Genomic DNA, 20,468 nt, shown 5'->3' with positions numbered 1-20,468 from the left:
AGATAATTAGAAAAGCCTACTACAAAGCCAAAGAGTTAGAAAAAAGTGTATTATTAAGAAAATTGTTTAGGTAAGAACTGGTTTAAGAACTTTTATTTATGCATATTTTTATTTCTTTATTTATTTATGTATTTATTTACATTTTAGGTTGTTGTTCTCTTGCAAAGACTTTTCTGATGTTCAAAGATTGAAAAATGAAATAGAAAAATATAATTGCAGCTAGGATTCTTGAGGTTTTAGTGTCCTTTGTTTTGAAAATTGCTCACTTTGTTCAAATTTACGCATGTAGAATCACATCATTTCGGAGCAAGAGAAAAGAAAATAAAGTGGAAAAACATGAATATTGTAAAAATATCTCAGGTAGAAATATTATTATTTTAAATATTCATGTTTGTGAAAATGGAAAGAAATGGACTAGTTGTTCATGTGCTGAACTCTACAATTTTGTATGTATGTTTCAAATAATAAAATATTAAATTTTATTTATTATTATTATATTTTTCTGGAGAGAAATTTAATTTAATGGTTTGAATACATTGCTGTAACTATTATAAAAAGAAACTTAACTTTCAAGCAGATAATATTTGACACATCAAAGGTTTGAACTTTACTTCAGAAAATACAAATATTTTTTAATCCTGCAGTTTGCAATATTAATATTTAAACTATTTCACAATAATTAACTCTCTAAAACCTGTTAGTAGTAGCTTTAAATAATTGTAAATTATCATCATATTATTTTATACCTTACAATTGTAATAAGTTAAATATTTACAGTTTCTTTTCTTTAAATGAAAATGTGATAATTAAAATATTAACATTTCAAGTGGCAATTCTTCTGGAAATTCAAAAATTTCACTAGTCATTTTGCCACTTTTGATTTTTATATCACAACATTGCAATCCTCCATCTACCTGTTATTCTATATAAATGGCAGCATTCGTGAGAACACCTCACACAGATGGATGCCATCACTTTGCCCAATATTTTGACAATTCATTAACAAATTCATTAGTTTTGATGGGATAGAGTTAACTGTATTTTGCAAACTCACAAATCTCAGAAATTTTTTACCTTCATGTTTATCACAAAAATTGTTTTCTATAATAGATATCGTCAAACTTTGTTGCTAGAAAACATTTGCTTTTGTCAATATTAATAGTGCAAATTTCACAATTCTACTGTTCTAACTTTTGTAAGAATATGTGAGATTACTATTATTATTTATTATTTAGCTGCCTGGTATATAAGCCATGCCAGAAGCAGTAGACTTCGTTGCATATTTCAGATATATTCCAAAAAGTACAGTTGCACTTTTATGACTTTTATTTTGTTACAATTACCCTTTAAGGATTATAATGTTTTTTGGTGCTTATCATACATGGAGACTGATTTTTTAGATTTTAGTTTTTATTTAATATTAAAATACAATACTTAACTATTTTTACAATAAAAATCTTAGAATTAGCAACCTAATAATAAATATGCATTTCGGCATCATGCCTTCGTCAGTTTACATTTTTTAAGCTGTTCTGTTATACAGACTAGTATATTTAAGATTTTGAACATACTTAAAATAATCATATTGAACATATGTACATTATTAAAGATTGATTTTAATGATTTATTGTTTTCATTGCTCAAGCATCTTCACTTGATTTTCTTTGTACCATCTTCACATACTCGTATTTAACATAGTCTTTTGCAAGCCAGTTTTTTGTACTGAATTAACATCTGTTGAAATTTCCGTGCTATTAAGTTATACTTTATTCTGTCTTTCAAACTATAACAATTTAATCATTCGTAATTTATATTTATTCATGGCAAGAGTGGATTAATTTATGTTAATTCATATACATTAAGACCCTGCTTAACAATGATTCAATATAATATGGTCTTCTATGCACTTGTAGCTAGAACTATATTTAAGATGATCAACGCAAAACCTTCCTCACTTATTTCTAGCTGTATATACAGGAGTACGAACGTTTTCGGCCTTCTTCAGGTACACTGTAGTCTGTTAGAGCATCGGTTGGTAGAAGTTTAAATGCTGTCAATGGTTACCCCAGTATCGTCTTACCAGTGACGTCATCGTTGATGATAGGTATAGACGACACCGAGGGCGACAAAACTTCTAGAAATAAGTGCGGAAGGTTTTGTGTTGATCATCTATAATACGGTCTGCTCAAAGCCTAAAAAAAGCTCAAAATTTATGCTGATTTAAATTATTGTGGCTTTTTATTGATTCATATATAATACGATTATTTGCAAACACAAACCAATCAGCAAAAGGTGGCAAAAAGGTGTACTTTCTTTAAATTTATGTTTGGTGCAATTTTGGAAAAAAATATAACATCATGGATGTCGTAGGAAAGAAGTATTGACTTTGCTTGGCAAGAATTAACCGATAAATGCACAAACGAAGTGTGAAAGAAGTTATGGCTGAAGGTATCCAAGAATTTTCAACGAGAACAGCCTATTGCTGTATTGTTAGGTGACCAAACTCAATCTAATCGATATAGCAGGACTAGGAGATAGACGAGCAGAATATTAAGGAGTTACAGCAGGTTTCTGGCGAGTCTTACCAACAACGACCTTCAAGAACTGGAAGAACATGGAATTCATATGGAACTGGAAAATAGAGATTCTGAAAATGAAGAACCCAAAAAATTTCTCTACAGATTTCCTTAGTAAAAGTTTGGTAAGATAACCAAAATCATTAATCAAATTGTAGCAAATGATCCAGATTTTGAAAGGAGTGCAAAAGCAAAGCGAGGCATTTTGGATGCGATGTTTTGCTACTGACATTTGCTTAAGGAAAGAAAAAAGCGACAAATTAAACTACACAACTTTATCGCAAAAAAACAAGAATTTCAGAAAAGTCAAGACTTTCATCACAAAAAATGAACTTTACATTTCTGTGTGCATATGTTTGTGTTATTTAACATATATTATTATACAAATTAATATAAAAATAACTTAAAATTAAAGTAAAATTTGTTTATTTTTGGTTGCATGTTTCCCCATCTCTATTTAATCTATGTTAAAATGACCTCGTTTAACAGTTTTGCTTAGCGCTTTGTTGTTTAGGAACATATCCCCCACACTAAACAGGGTCTTACTGTACTTAAACTTTACAACAATAAATTTTGTGGTAATTTTCCAGTGACCATTCCCCTATTTTGACAATTGCTTGATTAGTAGAGACTCCTAGGAGTAAAAAACATCATAGTAACTTGATAACTTTTTAAATTATAGTTTTTTTATTACAAAGGAATAAAAAAATTGTGTATAATTTAATAAAAAAAAAAAACATTCTCAAAAAGTTTTTAAATATACAATTATTAACAGATCACAAGTAGTTCTCAAGCTAACAGATCATGTTAGCTTGAGAATTAAATTATTGTGCTCTTCTGTTGTTGTAACAGGCTACAAATTGTTTTAACATTTCTATAGTCCTTTGATGACTGGATGCGTCTACCACAAATAATCACAGTAATATTTGCCATTTTGAATACCGACACAAGCATTGTTGAACGGCATTACAATCAGTGTGTGTGTTAATTCACAGTGCATATCATTTATTGCCAGAGTGATAAAAATATGTAGAAAAATTAGCACTATGTAGCAGAAACCCTACACTTTCTTACATCTTGTGGAAATATACTATTAAATGACTATAGAAATTGAATTTGTATATTTATTTAGTAGTACAGTTGTCCCTCTATAGTCCGACGTTTTTTAATCCGACATGCTCAGTAGTCCGACGCACCTCCCGTCAAGGTACCCGTCCCCGTTACGTGTCTGCTTGCACAGAAGCATGTCGCGATGTGAATCTCCCCATCCAATTCTTACTCGATGACACACATTTCGTGTGTTTTATGTGAGCAGTTCTGTTCGAACAGTTGGAGTAGAGAATATTGTAAGTTACTGCTAGCAAAACAATGCGAAATATGTAATTATTTTCGGTAATCCGGACACTTTTGGTAATCTGACACACCTTTGGTCCCATACCTGTCGGATTATCAAGGGACAACTGTATATAATCTTGAATTACATTATTGGGTGTTTTTGTAATTGGTTAAACATTTTTAGAAGTAAATAATTCTTCTGAAGTGTGTTTAACACCAAATTAGATTGTTTTTTTCACAGCACATAAGTTAACATATACTTTATTAAATAAATTATTCGGTTACACTATTTTGAATATTGTAATAATGTTTAAAATTTTGTATCTCAGCATAAAAAGCATTCATGAAAGTATCTCAAGAGCTAGGTAATTAATTAATTAAAGTCCCTAAAGTCTGTTTTTTAAAATTGTTGTGTCTGAAAGAAGTGATCTCGGAGTGTAGTTGTTTGGGACAAATATGGGTGACCTTGGCAAAAATGTTGTAGTGGCAATATCACAACTTACTAGTCACATGCACTCAAGTCAATCTACTATGAGTTTTCATGCAAGATTAAGTCTCATTGCTTGAATCATATTTTGAGGGAAAAATCTTATAACTGTTGTATTCAATTGTTTTGGAGAAGTTTCCTGATACTCCTATTCCAGGGAAACAATGGTTTATGACCTTGTGCAATGTTTTCATGAGTAGGGTAATGTTAACAACAGGCCTAGAAGCAACTGACTGTCCAAGGTAATGTCCATGTTTATGAAGCATGTTCAACAGTTTTTGTTGTGCTCTCCCATAAAGTCACTTTGGTTGTTGTCACAGCAGATAGGAACATCTTATTCAGCCTCCCAAAGGGCTACTAAACATGTGAAGCTGTGGCCATACTTAGTTAAAGTTGCTCAAGAGCTACATTCACTAGATTTAGATAAATGTGTCATCTACTGCAAATGGCTTAGGAGATTCGCTCGCAAACTGGCTTAACGCGAGTTTCTTTAGTGATGAGATCCCGTTTTAAGTAGTTATATCAACAACCAGAATGCTTGTATTTTGGCTGTGGCTATTTCACATGTATTATGTGAGGATCCACTTTATCTACAGAAAGCTGAAGTGTGGTGAATTGAGGATTAAGTTTTATGTTGTGTATGCAGACATCATCCATCAATTCAGACCAAGATTGAAGATGATAAGCATCATTTCCAACAAGACAATGCAGTATGCCATATATCAAATGAAACTGTGATAATGCTTTGCAATTTCTTCGGTGGTTTAATTCCAATATTCTTTTGGTTGCATTGCAAACTCATTAAAACACATGCTAGACTAAATAAACCAAGAGTTTTCTGCAAAAGTGTATAATAGCACATTGGACAATAATAATTTCTTTCTTTTAATGTAACTAACCATAATATGGTTTATATCTAGCTATTATAATATTACTTGATTAATATGAAATAGAATTATATATTTACTATAAAGTCAAATCATATTCATTTATAATTAAACCAATTATTAAAGAATCAAATAACATAATATGACCTAAAGATGGGTGATTAGATTGTTATTTTGTGCTTATAATCTTAGAAATAGTTCTAGCTACATATTCATAGTAATAGTTTTTTTTTAAATAAGTTAGGAAATTTCAGGTTCTATACATATTGTCACAACTGGAAAGTTGGATCATTAAGCAATTTAAATTGGAACTTTATTATTATTATTATTTTTTGCCCTAAAGTTTAACAATGAGAGTATGATTGAAACTAACTTTGAGTTTGGCCAGGCCTAGAATAGGTAATGAGGAGCAAGTGCTGAATGTATCCAGGACTTATCATGAAACTTTCTAGTTCCTAATCCAGACTCAAACATGGGTCCTCCAGAGTGACAGATCTTTAAGACCTGTCAACCAGGACAGGAAGATCTAATACTAACCAATCTATGGATTACCGTCTGGAAAACATTAGTCTACCAGGTGTATAAGCTTAAATCCGCTGTTTGCTAATAGATGGCGTATGCGAGCGTATTAAGTTACCATGACGACGCCATATTGTTTTTTTGATGATTTTGACATCTGTCAACATTAATCAGTGCACATCATCAGATATTTCATACAACAACATATATTTTTTTTCTTGTAATCATGTCTACTTTTGTGCCAGAAAAAAAAGCATATGCCGCAAGCTTTGCTTTTCTGCTTTAATTTGAAGAAATCGGCTGCCGAAGAACATCGAATGCTTGTGGAGGCTTATGGAGACAGAGCTTTATCGGAAACCACGTGCAGAGATTGGTTTCATCAGTTCAAAGATGGAAATTTTTACCTGAGCGACAAGAAGCGTGAAAATCGGCCCAGGAAAGTTGAGGACCATCAACTGCAGGCTCTTTTGGATGAGGACGATACCCAATCGCAAAAAATGCTTTCCGAGCAATTGGGTGTTACTCAACCAGCCATTTCCATGCGTCTACGTGTCATGGGAAAGATTCAGAAGATCGGAAAATGGGTGCCGCATGAATTGAACGATAGGCAGATGGAGCGATGCCAAAACACATGCGAAATCTTGCTCGCCAGACAAAAAAGAAAGTCGTTTCTGCATCGGATTGTAACTGGCGATGAGAAATGGATATATTTTGAGAATCCTAAACACAAGAAATCGTGGGTTGATCCAGGCAAACCATCAACATCTTTCCCAAGACTAAATCGCTTTGGAGGAAGACAATGCTGTGCGTTTGGTGGGATCAGCAGGGTATTGTCTACTATGAGCTGTTGAAACCTGGTGAAACTGTCAATGCTCACCGTTACCACCAACAACTGATCAAATTGCANTGTAAACCAGAATAACACTGTACCAAATATTCTTTCCAGCTTGGCAGGTTTCATTTTAAGCAGGTTCTTTTTTAACATAGAAAATTTCTGTTTTAAGGAGTTTTTTTTTTACATTTAGGTTGGTTTTCTTTTTATTTGGGTTCCATTTACTGTATACTGTAATTTAGGTAAGCATTTTAACTTTAACATAACCAAAAGAAATACTTCAAGCGTGCAATGCCTTACAGCTTACGTTTACATCATTTTGTTATTCCACAGAATTTGTAACGTACTGAGTTTTATTTCTACCGTTTTATTATAAAATTGAAATTAATTCCTTCAAGACTTGAAGGAATGCATTCACTAGAAAAAGTGTTTTTTATCTCTATTGAAAAGTTTGTTTTTTTTGCCATTTACAACATTATGGCATTGCACACTTATACAGTCGACCCCCTATAACACTGTTGATTTTCCCGTTTTATATGAATTCCATGTTGTACGAGTCACTTAGATTTTACAAATATGTGTGCCGGGCTGTGAACGGCTCATGTATTTGTAAAACCTGGAATCAGACAATTAATTACTGCAGAAATATGGGAGTTTCACTACACAATTTCAAAATTCCCATTACATTCAAAGTTTTAACTAATTGAAAAATTAATAATAATTGTTTTTTTTTTACTTCTGGACAGTCTGAGCCCCGCCGAACTAAACAGACGACGATAAATTTGTAGGACGACTTGAAATAATATCCAATGTATTTTGTGATGAAGCTTTGTGAGTATTTATCAAGTTTTATTTAAACTGTTTCTGAAGATGGAGACAAAATACATCTTCAGAAGCATTAAAAATATTAATTACCATTAACATATTTAATTAATTTATGAATATAGCATAATTATAGAAGCTAAAATAAGTTAAAAATGTAAGTAAAAAAAATTCAAAATATTAAATTTATTCTTCAATTCTTAATTCTAAAAATTAATAAAGATTTTACTTACTGTAAAGTGATAGAGTATTTAATTGATTCCATATGTTAGAAAAGACATTTTGTTCTATAAATTTGATGCGATTTCCTTCCAAATATAAAGTTTTCAAAGCCGGCATATTAGAGAATGTATTACCGTCGAGCACCGATAAGAAATTATTTCTGAAACAAACGTTTTGAATTATAAATAATTTTTATTAGTAACTTTTTTGCATAATTAGATTAAATTAAAACACCTTGAAAGGTAGTGAAGTATTTGAATTCTAAGTTTATCTAGTTGCATGGGGTTGGATTGTGATTTTGAAGGACTTTTTATTAGAAGACTTCAAATTTTTATTTAGTCTTCAATTTGTAACATTTTTTACTTAAATGTTATCCTGGATTTTTAAATTTTATTGGATGTTTTTGTAAGAAAATTATATTAATATTTAAGACAAAAAAGAAGTTATCTTTTAGGACACTTCATTAATTAAATGCTGTGTTTTGGCTTTTAATTAACCAGTTACCATCTGTAAAAACATAAATCCACATGTATGACAACTCTACTGTACATAATTTAATAGCTATCAATTGTAAGTTAATAGTTTTTTTAAGATTATCGGCACAAAACCTTTCTCACTAATTTCTAGCCGTATTAACAGGAGTACTAGAGTACAGGAGTACCCGAGGAAGGCCTATTAAGAAGGCTGAAAACGTTTGTACTCCTGTTAATATGGCTAGAAATTAGTGAGAAAGATTTTGTGCTNTACTTGATTAATATGAAATAGAATTATATATTTACTATAAAGTCAAATCATATTCATTTATAATTAAACCAATTATTAAAGAATCAAATAACATAATATGACCTAAAGATGGGTGATTAGATTGTTATTTTGTGCTTATAATAATAATAATAATAATTAGAAATTAATTTTGAATTAATTTAGACTGAAATAAAATATTTAGGCCAAATTATATATTTAATTCGTTTATTTATAGTCTGGATATACAGGTATGTGCACTTAACAATGGACTACATATGCAGGGTGTCTTAAAAGTTATTGTGTAATTGAAAAGATTTCTGTGACATTTTACATATAATATTGCAGTTTCTCTTACAACAAAGCTGAAATGTCCCACAGAGGTTCCAAAATTGGGCAGTTAGGTCTGAAGACCTAACAGCAAATTCCACATAATCGGCAGTCTTCCAAAAGCTAGAAGATCTGTGAGTAAACGTGGAAATGCAGGACGTACCACTTACAAGTCTCATATGCTATGCCAAGTGTACAACCTTAATGTCATTTATATAAGTTCTTATCAGTATTACATACGAGTATCACACTATAGATTTGTCCAAGTACAATCTATGTTCCCTTAATATATTTCTTGGAATGTATTCGTGACATTAAGCAGCACACACCAATAATCCAATTTAGAAATGTTTAATAGGAAATTCAGTTTGATTATTTATCATATTTCTGACGAAATAAAATAGATTCTATTGATAAATATTACTAATAAACTGCGCAAGTTTCTAGTATCACATATGACATATAAACTAATAAGGATAAAACTAATAAAAAAAGGCAGGATAAAAACCATACATTATTAATAATATTAACAACATCTGTCATTTATGTTGCTACAAAGGTCATTTCGCTCTAAGTATTTGATGGGCATTCCATTCAAATGAGCTGGATTGCTGCAGACGAGCGATTCCTCACTCACTTCGTATATACGTTTTTTACCGATTAGCCAAGCAATTTTACAATTGCACACAATAGAATTTCCTGAAATTGACAATAAGTAATTTTAAAAACAAATTTTTGTATAATTTCTGCCAAATGATCTGACGGATTATATCGGCCTATAATATGGCTACTATTTAATAATTATCAAGAGATGATGCCAATACCTACCTCTAAGCAAAATTGCTGAATATTTAATTATTAAATAGATGCCACATAAAAGCCCAATTTACAGTAATCTTGTAGATCATTTGGCTTTAATCAAACTTCAGATTAATAGATGTGTATTATTTAACAAATTACTAATCACATAAGCCTATTTTCATACATGTGTAGTGAATTATAGTTTATGATATGGTTGCATAAATAAACATCAATTGCATATATTCAATACAAATGGTAAATCCTACCAACATTCCTTTCGTAGCTCTTTTTTCATGGGCCGAATAAAATATGCAGTAAAACCTGTGTAAACCAGAATAACACTGTACCAAATATTCTTTCCAGCTTGGCAGGTTTCATTTTAAGCAGGTTCTTTTTTAACATAGAAAATTTCTGTTTTAAGGAGTTTTTTTTTTACATTTAGGTTGGTTTTCTTTTTATTTGGGTTCCATTTACTGTATACTGTAATTTAGGTAAGCATTTTAACTTTAACATAACCAAAAGAAATACTTCAAGCGTGCAATGTACAGCTTACGTTTACATCATTTTGTTATTCCACAGAATTTGTAACGTACTGAGTTTTATTTCTACCGTTTTATTATAAAATTGAAATTAATTCCTTCAAGACTTGAAGGAATGCATTCACTAGAAAAAGTGTTTTTTATCTCTATTGAAAAGTTTGTTTTTTTTGCCATTTACAACATTATGGCATTGCACACTTATACAGTCGACCCCCTATAACACTGTTGATTTTCCCGTTTTATATGAATTCCATGTTGTACGAGTCACTTAGATTTTACAAATATGTGTGCCGGGCTGTGAACGGCTCATGTATTTGTAAAACCTGGAATCAGACAATTAATTACTGCAGAAATATGGGAGTTTCACTACACAATTTCAAAATTCCCATTACATTCAAAGTTTTAACTAATTGAAAAATTAATAATAATTGTTTTTTTTTTACTTCTGGACAGTCTGAGCCCCGCCGAACTAAACAGACGACGATAAATTTGTAGGACGACTTGAAATAATATCCAATGTATTTTGTGATGAAGCTTTGTGAGTATTTATCAAGTTTTATTTAAACTGTTTCTGAAGATGGAGACAAAATACATCTTCAGAAGCATTAAAAATATTAATTACCATTAACATATTTAATTAATTTATGAATATAGCATAATTATAGAAGCTAAAATAAGTTAAAAATGTAAGTAAAAAAAATTCAAAATATTAAATTTATTCTTCAATTCTTAATTCTAAAAATTAATAAAGATTTTACTTACTGTAAAGTGATAGAGTATTTAATTGATTCCATATGTTAGAAAAGACATTTTGTTCTATAAATTTGATGCGATTTCCTTCCAAATATAAAGTTTTCAAAGCCGGCATATTAGAGAATGTATTACCGTCGAGCACCGATAAGAAATTATTTCTGAAACAAACGTTTTGAATTATAAATAATTTTTATTAGTAACTTTTTTGCATAATTAGATTAAATTAAAACACCTTGAAAGGTAGTGAAGTATTTGAATTCTAAGTTTATCTAGTTGCATGGGGTTGGATTGTGATTTTGAAGGACTTTTTATTAGAAGACTTCAAATTTTTATTTAGTCTTCAATTTGTAACATTTTTTACTTAAATGTTATCCTGGATTTTTAAATTTTATTGGATGTTTTTGTAAGAAAATTATATTAATATTTAAGACAAAAAAGAAGTTATCTTTTAGGACACTTCATTAATTAAATGCTGTGTTTTGGCTTTTAATTAACCAGTTACCATCTGTAAAAACATAAATCCACATGTATGACAACTCTACTGTACATAATTTAATAGCTATCAATTGTAAGTTAATAGTTTTTTTAAGATTATCGGCACAAAACCTTTCTCACTAATTTCTAGCCGTATTAACAGGAGTACTAGAGTACAGGAGTACCCGAGGAAGGCCTATTAAGAAGGCTGAAAACGTTTGTACTCCTGTTAATATGGCTAGAAATTAGTGAGAAAGATTTTGTGCTGATAATCTTAGAAATAGTTCTAGCTACATATTCATAGTAATAGTTTTTTTTTAAATAAGTTAGGAAATTTCAGGTTCTATACATATTGTCACAACTGGAAAGTTGGATCATTAAGCAATTTAAATTGGAACTTTATTATTATTATTATTTTTTGCCCTAAAGTTTAACAATGAGAGTATGATTGAAACTAACTTTGAGTTTGGCCAGGCCTAGAATAGGTAATGAGGAGCAAGTGCTGAATGTATCCAGGACTTATCATGAAACTTTCTAGTTCCTAATCCAGACTCAAACATGGGTCCTCCAGAGTGACAGATCTTTAAGACCTGTCAACCAGGACAGGAAGATCTAATACTAACCAATCTATGGATTACCGTCTGGAAAACATTAGTCTACCAGGTGTATAAGCTTAAATCCGCTGTTTGCTAATAGATGGCGTATGCGAGCGTATTAAGTTACCATGACGACGCCATATTGTTTTTTTGATGATTTTGACATCTGTCAACATTAATCAGTGCACATCATCAGATATTTCATACAACAACATATATTTTTTTTCTTGTAATCATGTCTACTTTTGTGCCAGAAAAAAAAGCATATGCCGCAAGCTTTGCTTTTCTGCTTTAATTTGAAGAAATCGGCTGCCGAAGAACATCGAATGCTTGTGGAGGCTTATGGAGACAGAGCTTTATCGGAAACCACGTGCAGAGATTGGTTTCATCAGTTCAAAGATGGAAATTTTTACCTGAGCGACAAGAAGCGTGAAAATCGGCCCAGGAAAGTTGAGGACCATCAACTGCAGGCTCTTTTGGATGAGGACGATACCCAATCGCAAAAAATGCTTTCCGAGCAATTGGGTGTTACTCAACCAGCCATTTCCATGCGTCTACGTGTCATGGGAAAGATTCAGAAGATCGGAAAATGGGTGCCGCATGAATTGAACGATAGGCAGATGGAGCGATGCCAAAACACATGCGAAATCTTGCTCGCCAGACAAAAAAGAAAGTCGTTTCTGCATCGGATTGTAACTGGCGATGAGAAATGGATATATTTTGAGAATCCTAAACACAAGAAATCGTGGGTTGATCCAGGCAAACCATCAACATCTTTCCCAAGACTAAATCGCTTTGGAGGAAGACAATGCTGTGCGTTTGGTGGGATCAGCAGGGTATTGTCTACTATGAGCTGTTGAAACCTGGTGAAACTGTCAATGCTCACCGTTACCACCAACAACTGATCAAATTGCACTGTGCTCTGCATGAAAAAAGGCCGGATTATCAGCAAAGACACGACAAGCTGATTTTCCTCCACGACAATGCACCATCGCATGTGTCAACATTGGTCCGAAACTACTTGGAGACACTCAACTGGGAGGTGCTACCCCATCCCGCTTATTCACCAGACTTGGCCCCTTTCGACTATCACCTCTTTTCATCGATGGGCCACGCGCTTGCTGAGCGGCACTTCGATTCTTACGAAGACGTCCGAAAATGGCTTGATGAGTAGTTTGCCTCGAAAGAGAAAAACTTTTTTTGGCATGGTAGCCACACATATTCCGAGAGATGGAACAAATGTGCCACTAGTGAGGGAAAGTACTTTGAATAAATTTGTTTTTGCTTTCTAAGAAAAAAACGTGTGTTTTTCTGACTAAAAAACAGCGGATTTAAGCTTATACACCTATGTAGATACAGTATAAAAAGGCATTGCTGATTATATACAGTATTTGAATCCTGCATCAAGCATATTCTCAGATTTTAATTGGAGTGTTGTCTGGGAACACTCCAAAGTCACTTGTATGGCATTGCACATTAATTTAAATATAATTTTTTGAAATATCCATGATTTTAAAATTCTTTGAAATTTTTATAAAGTAAACAAAAAGAGAGAATATATTTTTTAACATTTATATAAAAATAAAGTAACATTCAAGTGTATTAGAAGTATAATTTTATATGAATGAATCAATATTAATATTCATCAATCACAAATCATTTGTTGGAATTATTAATTCAAATACATATTAATGCACAATTTAATCAAATAAGTCAAGTCTTCTGTAACTAAGCTAGATGTTATCTATAAGAAGCACTTGTAAACAGATATGAAATATAATATGCTACCTGATAAAATAAAAAGATAGTGTTAAAGGTCTCCCTCATATACGCACGCAACAAATAAAAACGTCAGATATACAATACTACTGATGAATCATTGACACCGGGAGGAGGTGGCTAGCATTGTGTTTTGATGTCTTTAACCCCACTCCATACTTTCCAATTAACTTTCTGGTTCTTAGACAAGTCAGTTTTTTGATTAGCATAGGTTTGTTTTTGGTAAAAATTAAATTTCTATTGGTGCTATGTCATTTGAACTTGATATTGATAAATTTATAACTGATTAAGCAATATTTTGGTTTGCTACCTACAGGTAAATTTATAACCGACAAATATAATGATTAACATTAAAATAACTTACCGTAAAGAGAGCAATCTTAATCGTTCGCATCTTGCGGGAAAAACTTCACGCCTTATTCGATAAAGATTATTTCCTTCTAAATTAATTGACTCTACCTTGTGAAAATTTGCAAATGCGGAATCTTGTATTTCTGTCAAGCACGAACCTGTAATGGCTAATTTCTTCAGTGACGATCCATTAATTTTGAAAAATGTGTCGGGTACTGTACTTAAGTTGTTACTCCTGGCAAAAGATAAAGTCTCGAGTGAGTATAAGTTGGCCAATTCCTTCCAGTTCCATTTAAGAGGAGTTTTGGCACCACTGACACCAAACGTATGCAACTGTTTCTCGAGTCCCAGAAAAGGAGAGGGTCCGGGCCCATCGTCGGCTAAATTCATCAAAGAGCAGTTCGTAAAAATCAAGCTGTTAATCAAAGTCCCATCAAATGCTCCTCTGGGTAGTGAATCGAGTTTTAGTCGAAGGAATTGAAGAGCAAAGATAGGACATCCTTTAATTTCATTCAATATCCTCAACAATGTGGGAACATCTTTGATATTAGGACAAATCATATGAATTCTGGAATCATGTTTGTGAATTGTACATGGTTGAATATGCGAAGAAATTAAGCATTCATTGCCGACAACCATTCCAAATAATGTACCGAAAGTAATAAAAGCCAACAACTTTTTATTCTCCATTGTCCTAAAAATTAAAATGTTTTTAGATTATATTTTAATATATATTACATATAACTCATAAAATAATAATCAAATTAGTACTTACCTGAGAATATGTATTAACGTCTAAATGCTTGTATATACTGTTGATACAATATGATAAAAACTGATAAAATTTTTATTTGATCTTCATACTTTGCATATCTTTGCTGACCTTTCTGATTACTGCTGATGCATGTGATTTGTTGCAGGAAAGATAAACATAAAATATACAGTAGCTAATTAGATAAGATACAGGATAATAACTCTTTGCCTTTTTAAATTCTGAATCAATAGAATTATTAAAGAATGCAAATTACAGTAATCGTTAACAAATTTTTTTAATGAAAATTTTGGAGATTGAATACTTAAAAATGAGCAAATAGCCCATAAAACTTTAGGCACTAAGATGTTTTTCCCATACTGTGGGTTCAGCCAGGCCCACAATGAGACAGCTGGATGGTGAGGGACAGTATCCTGGACAAGAACTCTCATAAAAAATCCTGTGCAGTCACTCATTCAAATTCAATCCTTGATACCCAGCATGGTAGGCTGATACCTTAACCATCTCGGCTATAGGACCATGTCTGACTTGATGATAATTTATCTCAATTTATAAACATTAATGTAGAGACAGATTGTTTTAATTGCCTTTTACAGTGTCATTTATTTTATATAGATTAAGTCTGGAGTCCCGCAAGTTGTTGTATGATATCTATTTCGACTATAAAAAATGCATTTTCTCTATTAATTAAAATACTGTTGTGTTTTCCATTTCAGAATAATTTGTTCTCCATCCATAATTTATTATTGGGTAAATGTATCCGTGATAATTGATAGTTGATGATTATTGTCATCAGAAGCATCTCGATTCTGTTTGGTGCTTTTTAATTGTTTTACATTTAAAATATTGTCATGAATAATTGAATATTATTATTTACATTAAAATGGTTCAAATTTTATTTGCTTTAATATTGACTTATAAGTTTTCAAGCTGAGATTGCAACCAGATGAACTGCACAGTAGACCATGGATTAGGATTTGATTAAATTTTGGGTTACAGAAAATCAAATTTTATATAAGAATACAGGCCCTGTTATGACCCACCAAGTTTGGATTGTTTTTACGACCAATTCTAATTTTTTTTTTCCAAGAAATGACTAAGTTCTATCACCTAGAATCTTAGTTTAGTTATTTCGTTAAGCAGTCAGCTTACCACTCTGGAGGGTCCAGGATCAAATCTGTTTGTTTGTTCATTTATGGCAATGCAACACTTGGGCGATCTGCCTAGGGAGGTGCCTTCCGAGAGGTCTTTTAAGGGAAACTGGCCCCTATTTAGGCATTACAGACGTGGAGAAAACTCGGTAAACTCCACGTGGCTAGCCCGTCCGAGCAAGGTGCGAACCTACAACCGAACTCCCAGTGTTCAGGGGTACGAAGACCGCTCGGCCACTGGTGGGCCGATCAAATCTGGGTGGATGAAAATTTACAGGAATTTTTCAACGTTAGTCTGTTCCAGATATGTCGACCCTGTCCCTCATCACCAAGCTGCCTCATTTTTGCCTGGCCAAACCTGTAATGAGCTTGCTAAAAAGAGGCCCTCTCAGTGTCCACAAGGCAGAAAGAGTTTTTAAAAACAAGAATCAGAAAAGTCATTATAATGAAGATCATGTAGGAGCTATTTACTTGTCCTTGTTCCTGGAAATTTCCTGAAACCCAGGAAAAACGAAAACAATAATAGGTTTTAAAACACCTCAATCGGAGTTGCTTTTGCCTTCCGATGACTGTTTGTCAATGTGGGAAAATATTGCTTTTATGTAAACACTTTGAACACTTTATGTAAAGATGAGATATTAAAGACTTTTTGGATTGGAAGAAGACATTGAACAAAGGTATTATATATTTAAAAAATAATAAATAAGCTTTAACATATGGATTCTGCATTTGATTAAAAATAAACTGACATTGTTGATTTTTTTTTCTTCAAATTCTGCGACTCGTAAAACTTCAAACAACACATCCCATTGATCTATTATACAATCTACGTTAATGCTAGCCATTGTGTTTTGCTGGGACGTATTATTTTAAGCTGTGACTTTTTCATATAATCTTGGAATTCAGACAGTATTGATTGTCGCTTCGGACTTGGAGAAAAATAGGTATATAAACTTTGCAGTAAATCTTCAATATTAGACTGTATCTCATCAGCAACACTGATAGCTACTAGTGTGCACACTGTGACAATTGCAGTAATTTATTATTAGCTAACAAGTGGGTTTTAAAACATTCTGTTGTCTCCCATCATTACATTTGCATTGTCTGAACAATATCCTACTATTTGACTTTCGTTTATCTGATATGCTTGCAAAACTTTTAATTTCTATTATTCTAATTTAAACCTTTTGCTGTACCACTATCAGAATCAACACTGATTATCTAAATATATAAAATTGCTTGTCTTGACTGACTGACTCACTGATTTATCATCGCCCAGAGCAAATCCCTGAACCTAAAGAGGTGAAATTTGGTACACAGTTAGGGTACGTCATGTAAACGCACACTAAGAAGGGATTTTTCGAAATTCCCCAGCGGGAGGGAGAGGGAGAGGATTAAGGCTTAACCGGAAGAACGGCTTCTACTGTACTATTTTAGATGCGATTTTTTGTTTTCAACTATGTTTAGTCTTCATTAAATGTATTAAATTAGTGGCGTGCCGTCATTAGAAGCGTGGAAGCGCCGCTTCCCTTGTATTTTATAAAAAATAAATACATATTAATTTTAATTATATGAAAATAATCGCACAATATTTTATTATAACCGCATTATGTATCTTATTACAAATTTCTATACTAAACGTGAAAAAAAAAAAAGATAAGATCGCTATTGTATATTCGAATATTAGTGGCGGAGTGGAATCTCTGTAAGGTCAGATTCCAAAAAGCCAGATTTGCGCATGCGCTTTACAGAGCACCAACCTCACCCGGTTTAGCCGGTGGAAGCCTACGACCTTGGACAGAAGCTGCACACATATAAAGATTCTAATTCTATCAAGGACCAGTTCTGGGCTGTTAGCCGCCTGCCCACTAGATATTTCGATTACGTGAATAACGAGTAGATTTATAACTTAACCCAACCGATAAGAATTTACTGGTATGTTTTTACGATAGTTCTGTATAGTTGACAGGAGTTTAAAAAATCCATTAAAATATTTGATATATTTATTCCGCTCTCCGATTTTATATTACTCACGGATTTCGATGTTAAACCAGTGATATTACGATTTCGTACATCCCATCTTTAAGGGGATGTAGAAAAAAACGTGTACAATTCTTGTATAATGTTAAAAAATTAACTGTTACTTTGACAGCATCATTTACAACTAAATTTAATGAATGAGAGAGATGCACGAGGTACAGAAAAAGCTCTAGAATTTATTTTCCTTAAATTTACGATTTATGTATCCGTTTGTCATAAAAATTTGTCTTTCCACTTTTTTCCCGAGACTACAAATATTCGAGTACAAAGTAACTGGTTTCGACTTATTTCTACTTAAGAAGTAGTTAAATAATTAAGCGATTAGGGAATTGGGGACATAAACAAAACCCTGATGAAAGAGCCGGAATATTACTTAAACAAAAGCTTAACCGAACCAATCTATAGCCGAGTACAGTGGGGATTGATTTCTTCGAAATACTGTATTAAATGTAATAAAGACAGAAATTTTTCCAGTTCAACGAGAGTGACCGAAAAGTTGTAAATTTTGGAAATTTCCGTGGAGGACACCTGGTCCTAAAACGAATTAGTTAGAAAACAAATGACTATTAAGTTTAACATATTTAGATTTTTACAGCTATGGTGAGAAACGTTTAAAATCTACAACAGCCCTGTCGCGTCCTTTGAGATATACTAGTGATGCGACAAAAGAGGTATTTGACATTGACCGGTATCGGCACCCTGGGGATTTGGCAGTCCGCGTGTATGCACGCTCTGCAACCGTCTTCGATTCCATCCATTAGCCACTCGTAGGGAGCTATTTGACTAAGTGCATTGTTTTAAGATTTAAAAAGTAAAGAATATTTTATATTTTTATGTACGTTTCTTTACAAAGCTATATTTAATTATAATTTTCTTTAAAAGTATATTCATATAATTGAAGAATATTTTGTATGTACCGGTACATCCACCACATATTTTATTTCACCGAGTAAGTTTTTATTATTTTATTTTTAATTGTAGCCCTTATATTGTGGCTAGCAATTCGGAATGTAATTGTGATATTAAAAATGCATTTAGAGAAGTCTACGATTTTTACTGGCTTATCGAATAAACGATACGAATGGATCCTAGACCATCACTGACGCGCAATTGACTGATTGCCCCTGGATGTCGGCTTCTTACAGAAACAGCTTCCCTATCATCAATTGTCACGGCACGCCCCTGTATTAATTAAATAGATAACATTTCAGACATTGTTATAAATATTTTTATATACAGTATTTCGATTTTTTACCAAATGTTCGAACAGTTTTAAATTCGAATCTGTTATTGCGTATTATTTCGATTATAGAACGATTGTAAACGTTCCAGAATATTGATCAAATTGAAAATAGTTCGTTTGATTCTCGGCAATTCTCATTATTCTCAGCGGTAGGTGTTATATAACAATTACTATGATTGTTGAAATACTGAATATGAATGGGGTTTGCTTGCAAAACCTCCGCGAGCGAAGTCGCGGGTAACAGCTAGTTAAAAATATACAGTAATACCCCGACTTACGCTACCCCGACTTACGCGAATCGGAGTTACGCGATTTTCAAATCTCATCGATTCGTCTTTTGTTTGAACGCCACGCAACTCTTAATTACTCATTTCCCCCCCACACTATTGTTCGGCTTACATATTCGGACGTGTTCGACATGTAAGCTATATAAGACATATAGCTACAATTTATTTTGTGTTATTTGTATGTATTTATATGCAAAATTATACCCCGACTTACGCGAATTCGACTTACGCGGTTATCGCTCGGTCCCACCTATCGCGTAAGTCCGGGGTATAACTGTATTTGATAAGAATACATAGTAAACGTTGATTGCAAATATCTGTGCTTTCGTCTAACAGAACGGAAACGCTTGCCCACCAGTGGCCAAGCGTTTCCGTTCCTTGAACACTGGAAGTTCGGTCGTGGGTTCGCGCTTGGCCTAGGACGGGCGCACAGTGGGACCAAATCCTAAAAAGCTGGCCAAAAGTCGAAAAATAGAGTTTAAGTTCTGGTAATTTCTAGTCGTGGGTTAGGTTGGATAAGAGTCCGAATGTCGAATTTTATACTTTAGCGCCCCCCTATCCCTTATACCTGCTATTGTAGTTCAGTCGAAAAGAGACCCTCAATCGAGCTAGACGCGTCATGCAGTAAGCAACGATTTCTACGCTATATTCAAGAGGGTGCCAAATCTCTAAAAATCAATCTAATTTAAATTTAAAACATGGAATCTGCAGCTGCAAGTAAGTAGAATATCATTATGTAACACAAAATTGATAATAATACTTTATGTGATTACAGTAAACGAATGATTTGTACGAAAATAAACGGAAGATTACAACAGAAAATTTTAAACATGTAGAGAGAAGTTCATAAATTCTGTAGAGTTCTGCGACTGGGCCGATTGCATGTTGTAGATGGAACTATTATTGAATGAAAAAAAATTAAAACTAGCTG

General features: G+C 32.7%; 2 protein-coding genes across 2 annotated transcripts in view; one reads left to right on the top strand and one right to left on the bottom strand.

Moving 5' to 3' along the window:
- Positions 1-470, top strand: part of LOC111620331 (DNA mismatch repair protein Msh6-like) — a 64,686-nt gene extending 64,216 nt beyond the window's left edge. The window contains 2 exon segments of the mRNA XM_023362250.1: positions 3-70; positions 148-470. Of these exon segments, the coding sequence (XP_023218018.1) occupies positions 3-70; positions 148-223 (144 nt within the window). The 3' untranslated portion in view covers positions 224-470.
- Positions 471-8,436: 7,966 nt separating this feature from the next.
- On the bottom strand, positions 8,437-15,541 carry LOC111620264 (leucine-rich repeat and immunoglobulin-like domain-containing nogo receptor-interacting protein 3). The gene is made up of 4 exons (XM_023362162.1): positions 14,820-15,541; positions 14,058-14,738; positions 10,854-11,002; positions 8,437-9,450 (listed from the first exon to the last, which is right to left on the bottom strand). The coding sequence occupies exons 2-4, from the start codon at positions 14,732-14,734 to the stop codon at positions 9,278-9,280; spliced, it is 999 nt and encodes a 332-aa protein (XP_023217930.1). The 5' UTR covers positions 14,735-14,738; positions 14,820-15,541; the 3' UTR covers positions 8,437-9,277.
- Between the last annotated feature and the right edge of the window lie 4,927 nt (positions 15,542-20,468).

The sequence above is a fragment of the Centruroides sculpturatus genome, unplaced genomic scaffold (assembly GCF_000671375.1).
Source record: "Centruroides sculpturatus isolate CEXI.00-Female unplaced genomic scaffold, Cexi_2.0 scaffold117, whole genome shotgun sequence".
Lineage (NCBI taxonomy): Eukaryota > Metazoa > Arthropoda > Arachnida > Scorpiones > Buthidae > Centruroides > Centruroides sculpturatus.
This window is presented reverse-complemented; position numbering and strand designations above follow the sequence as displayed.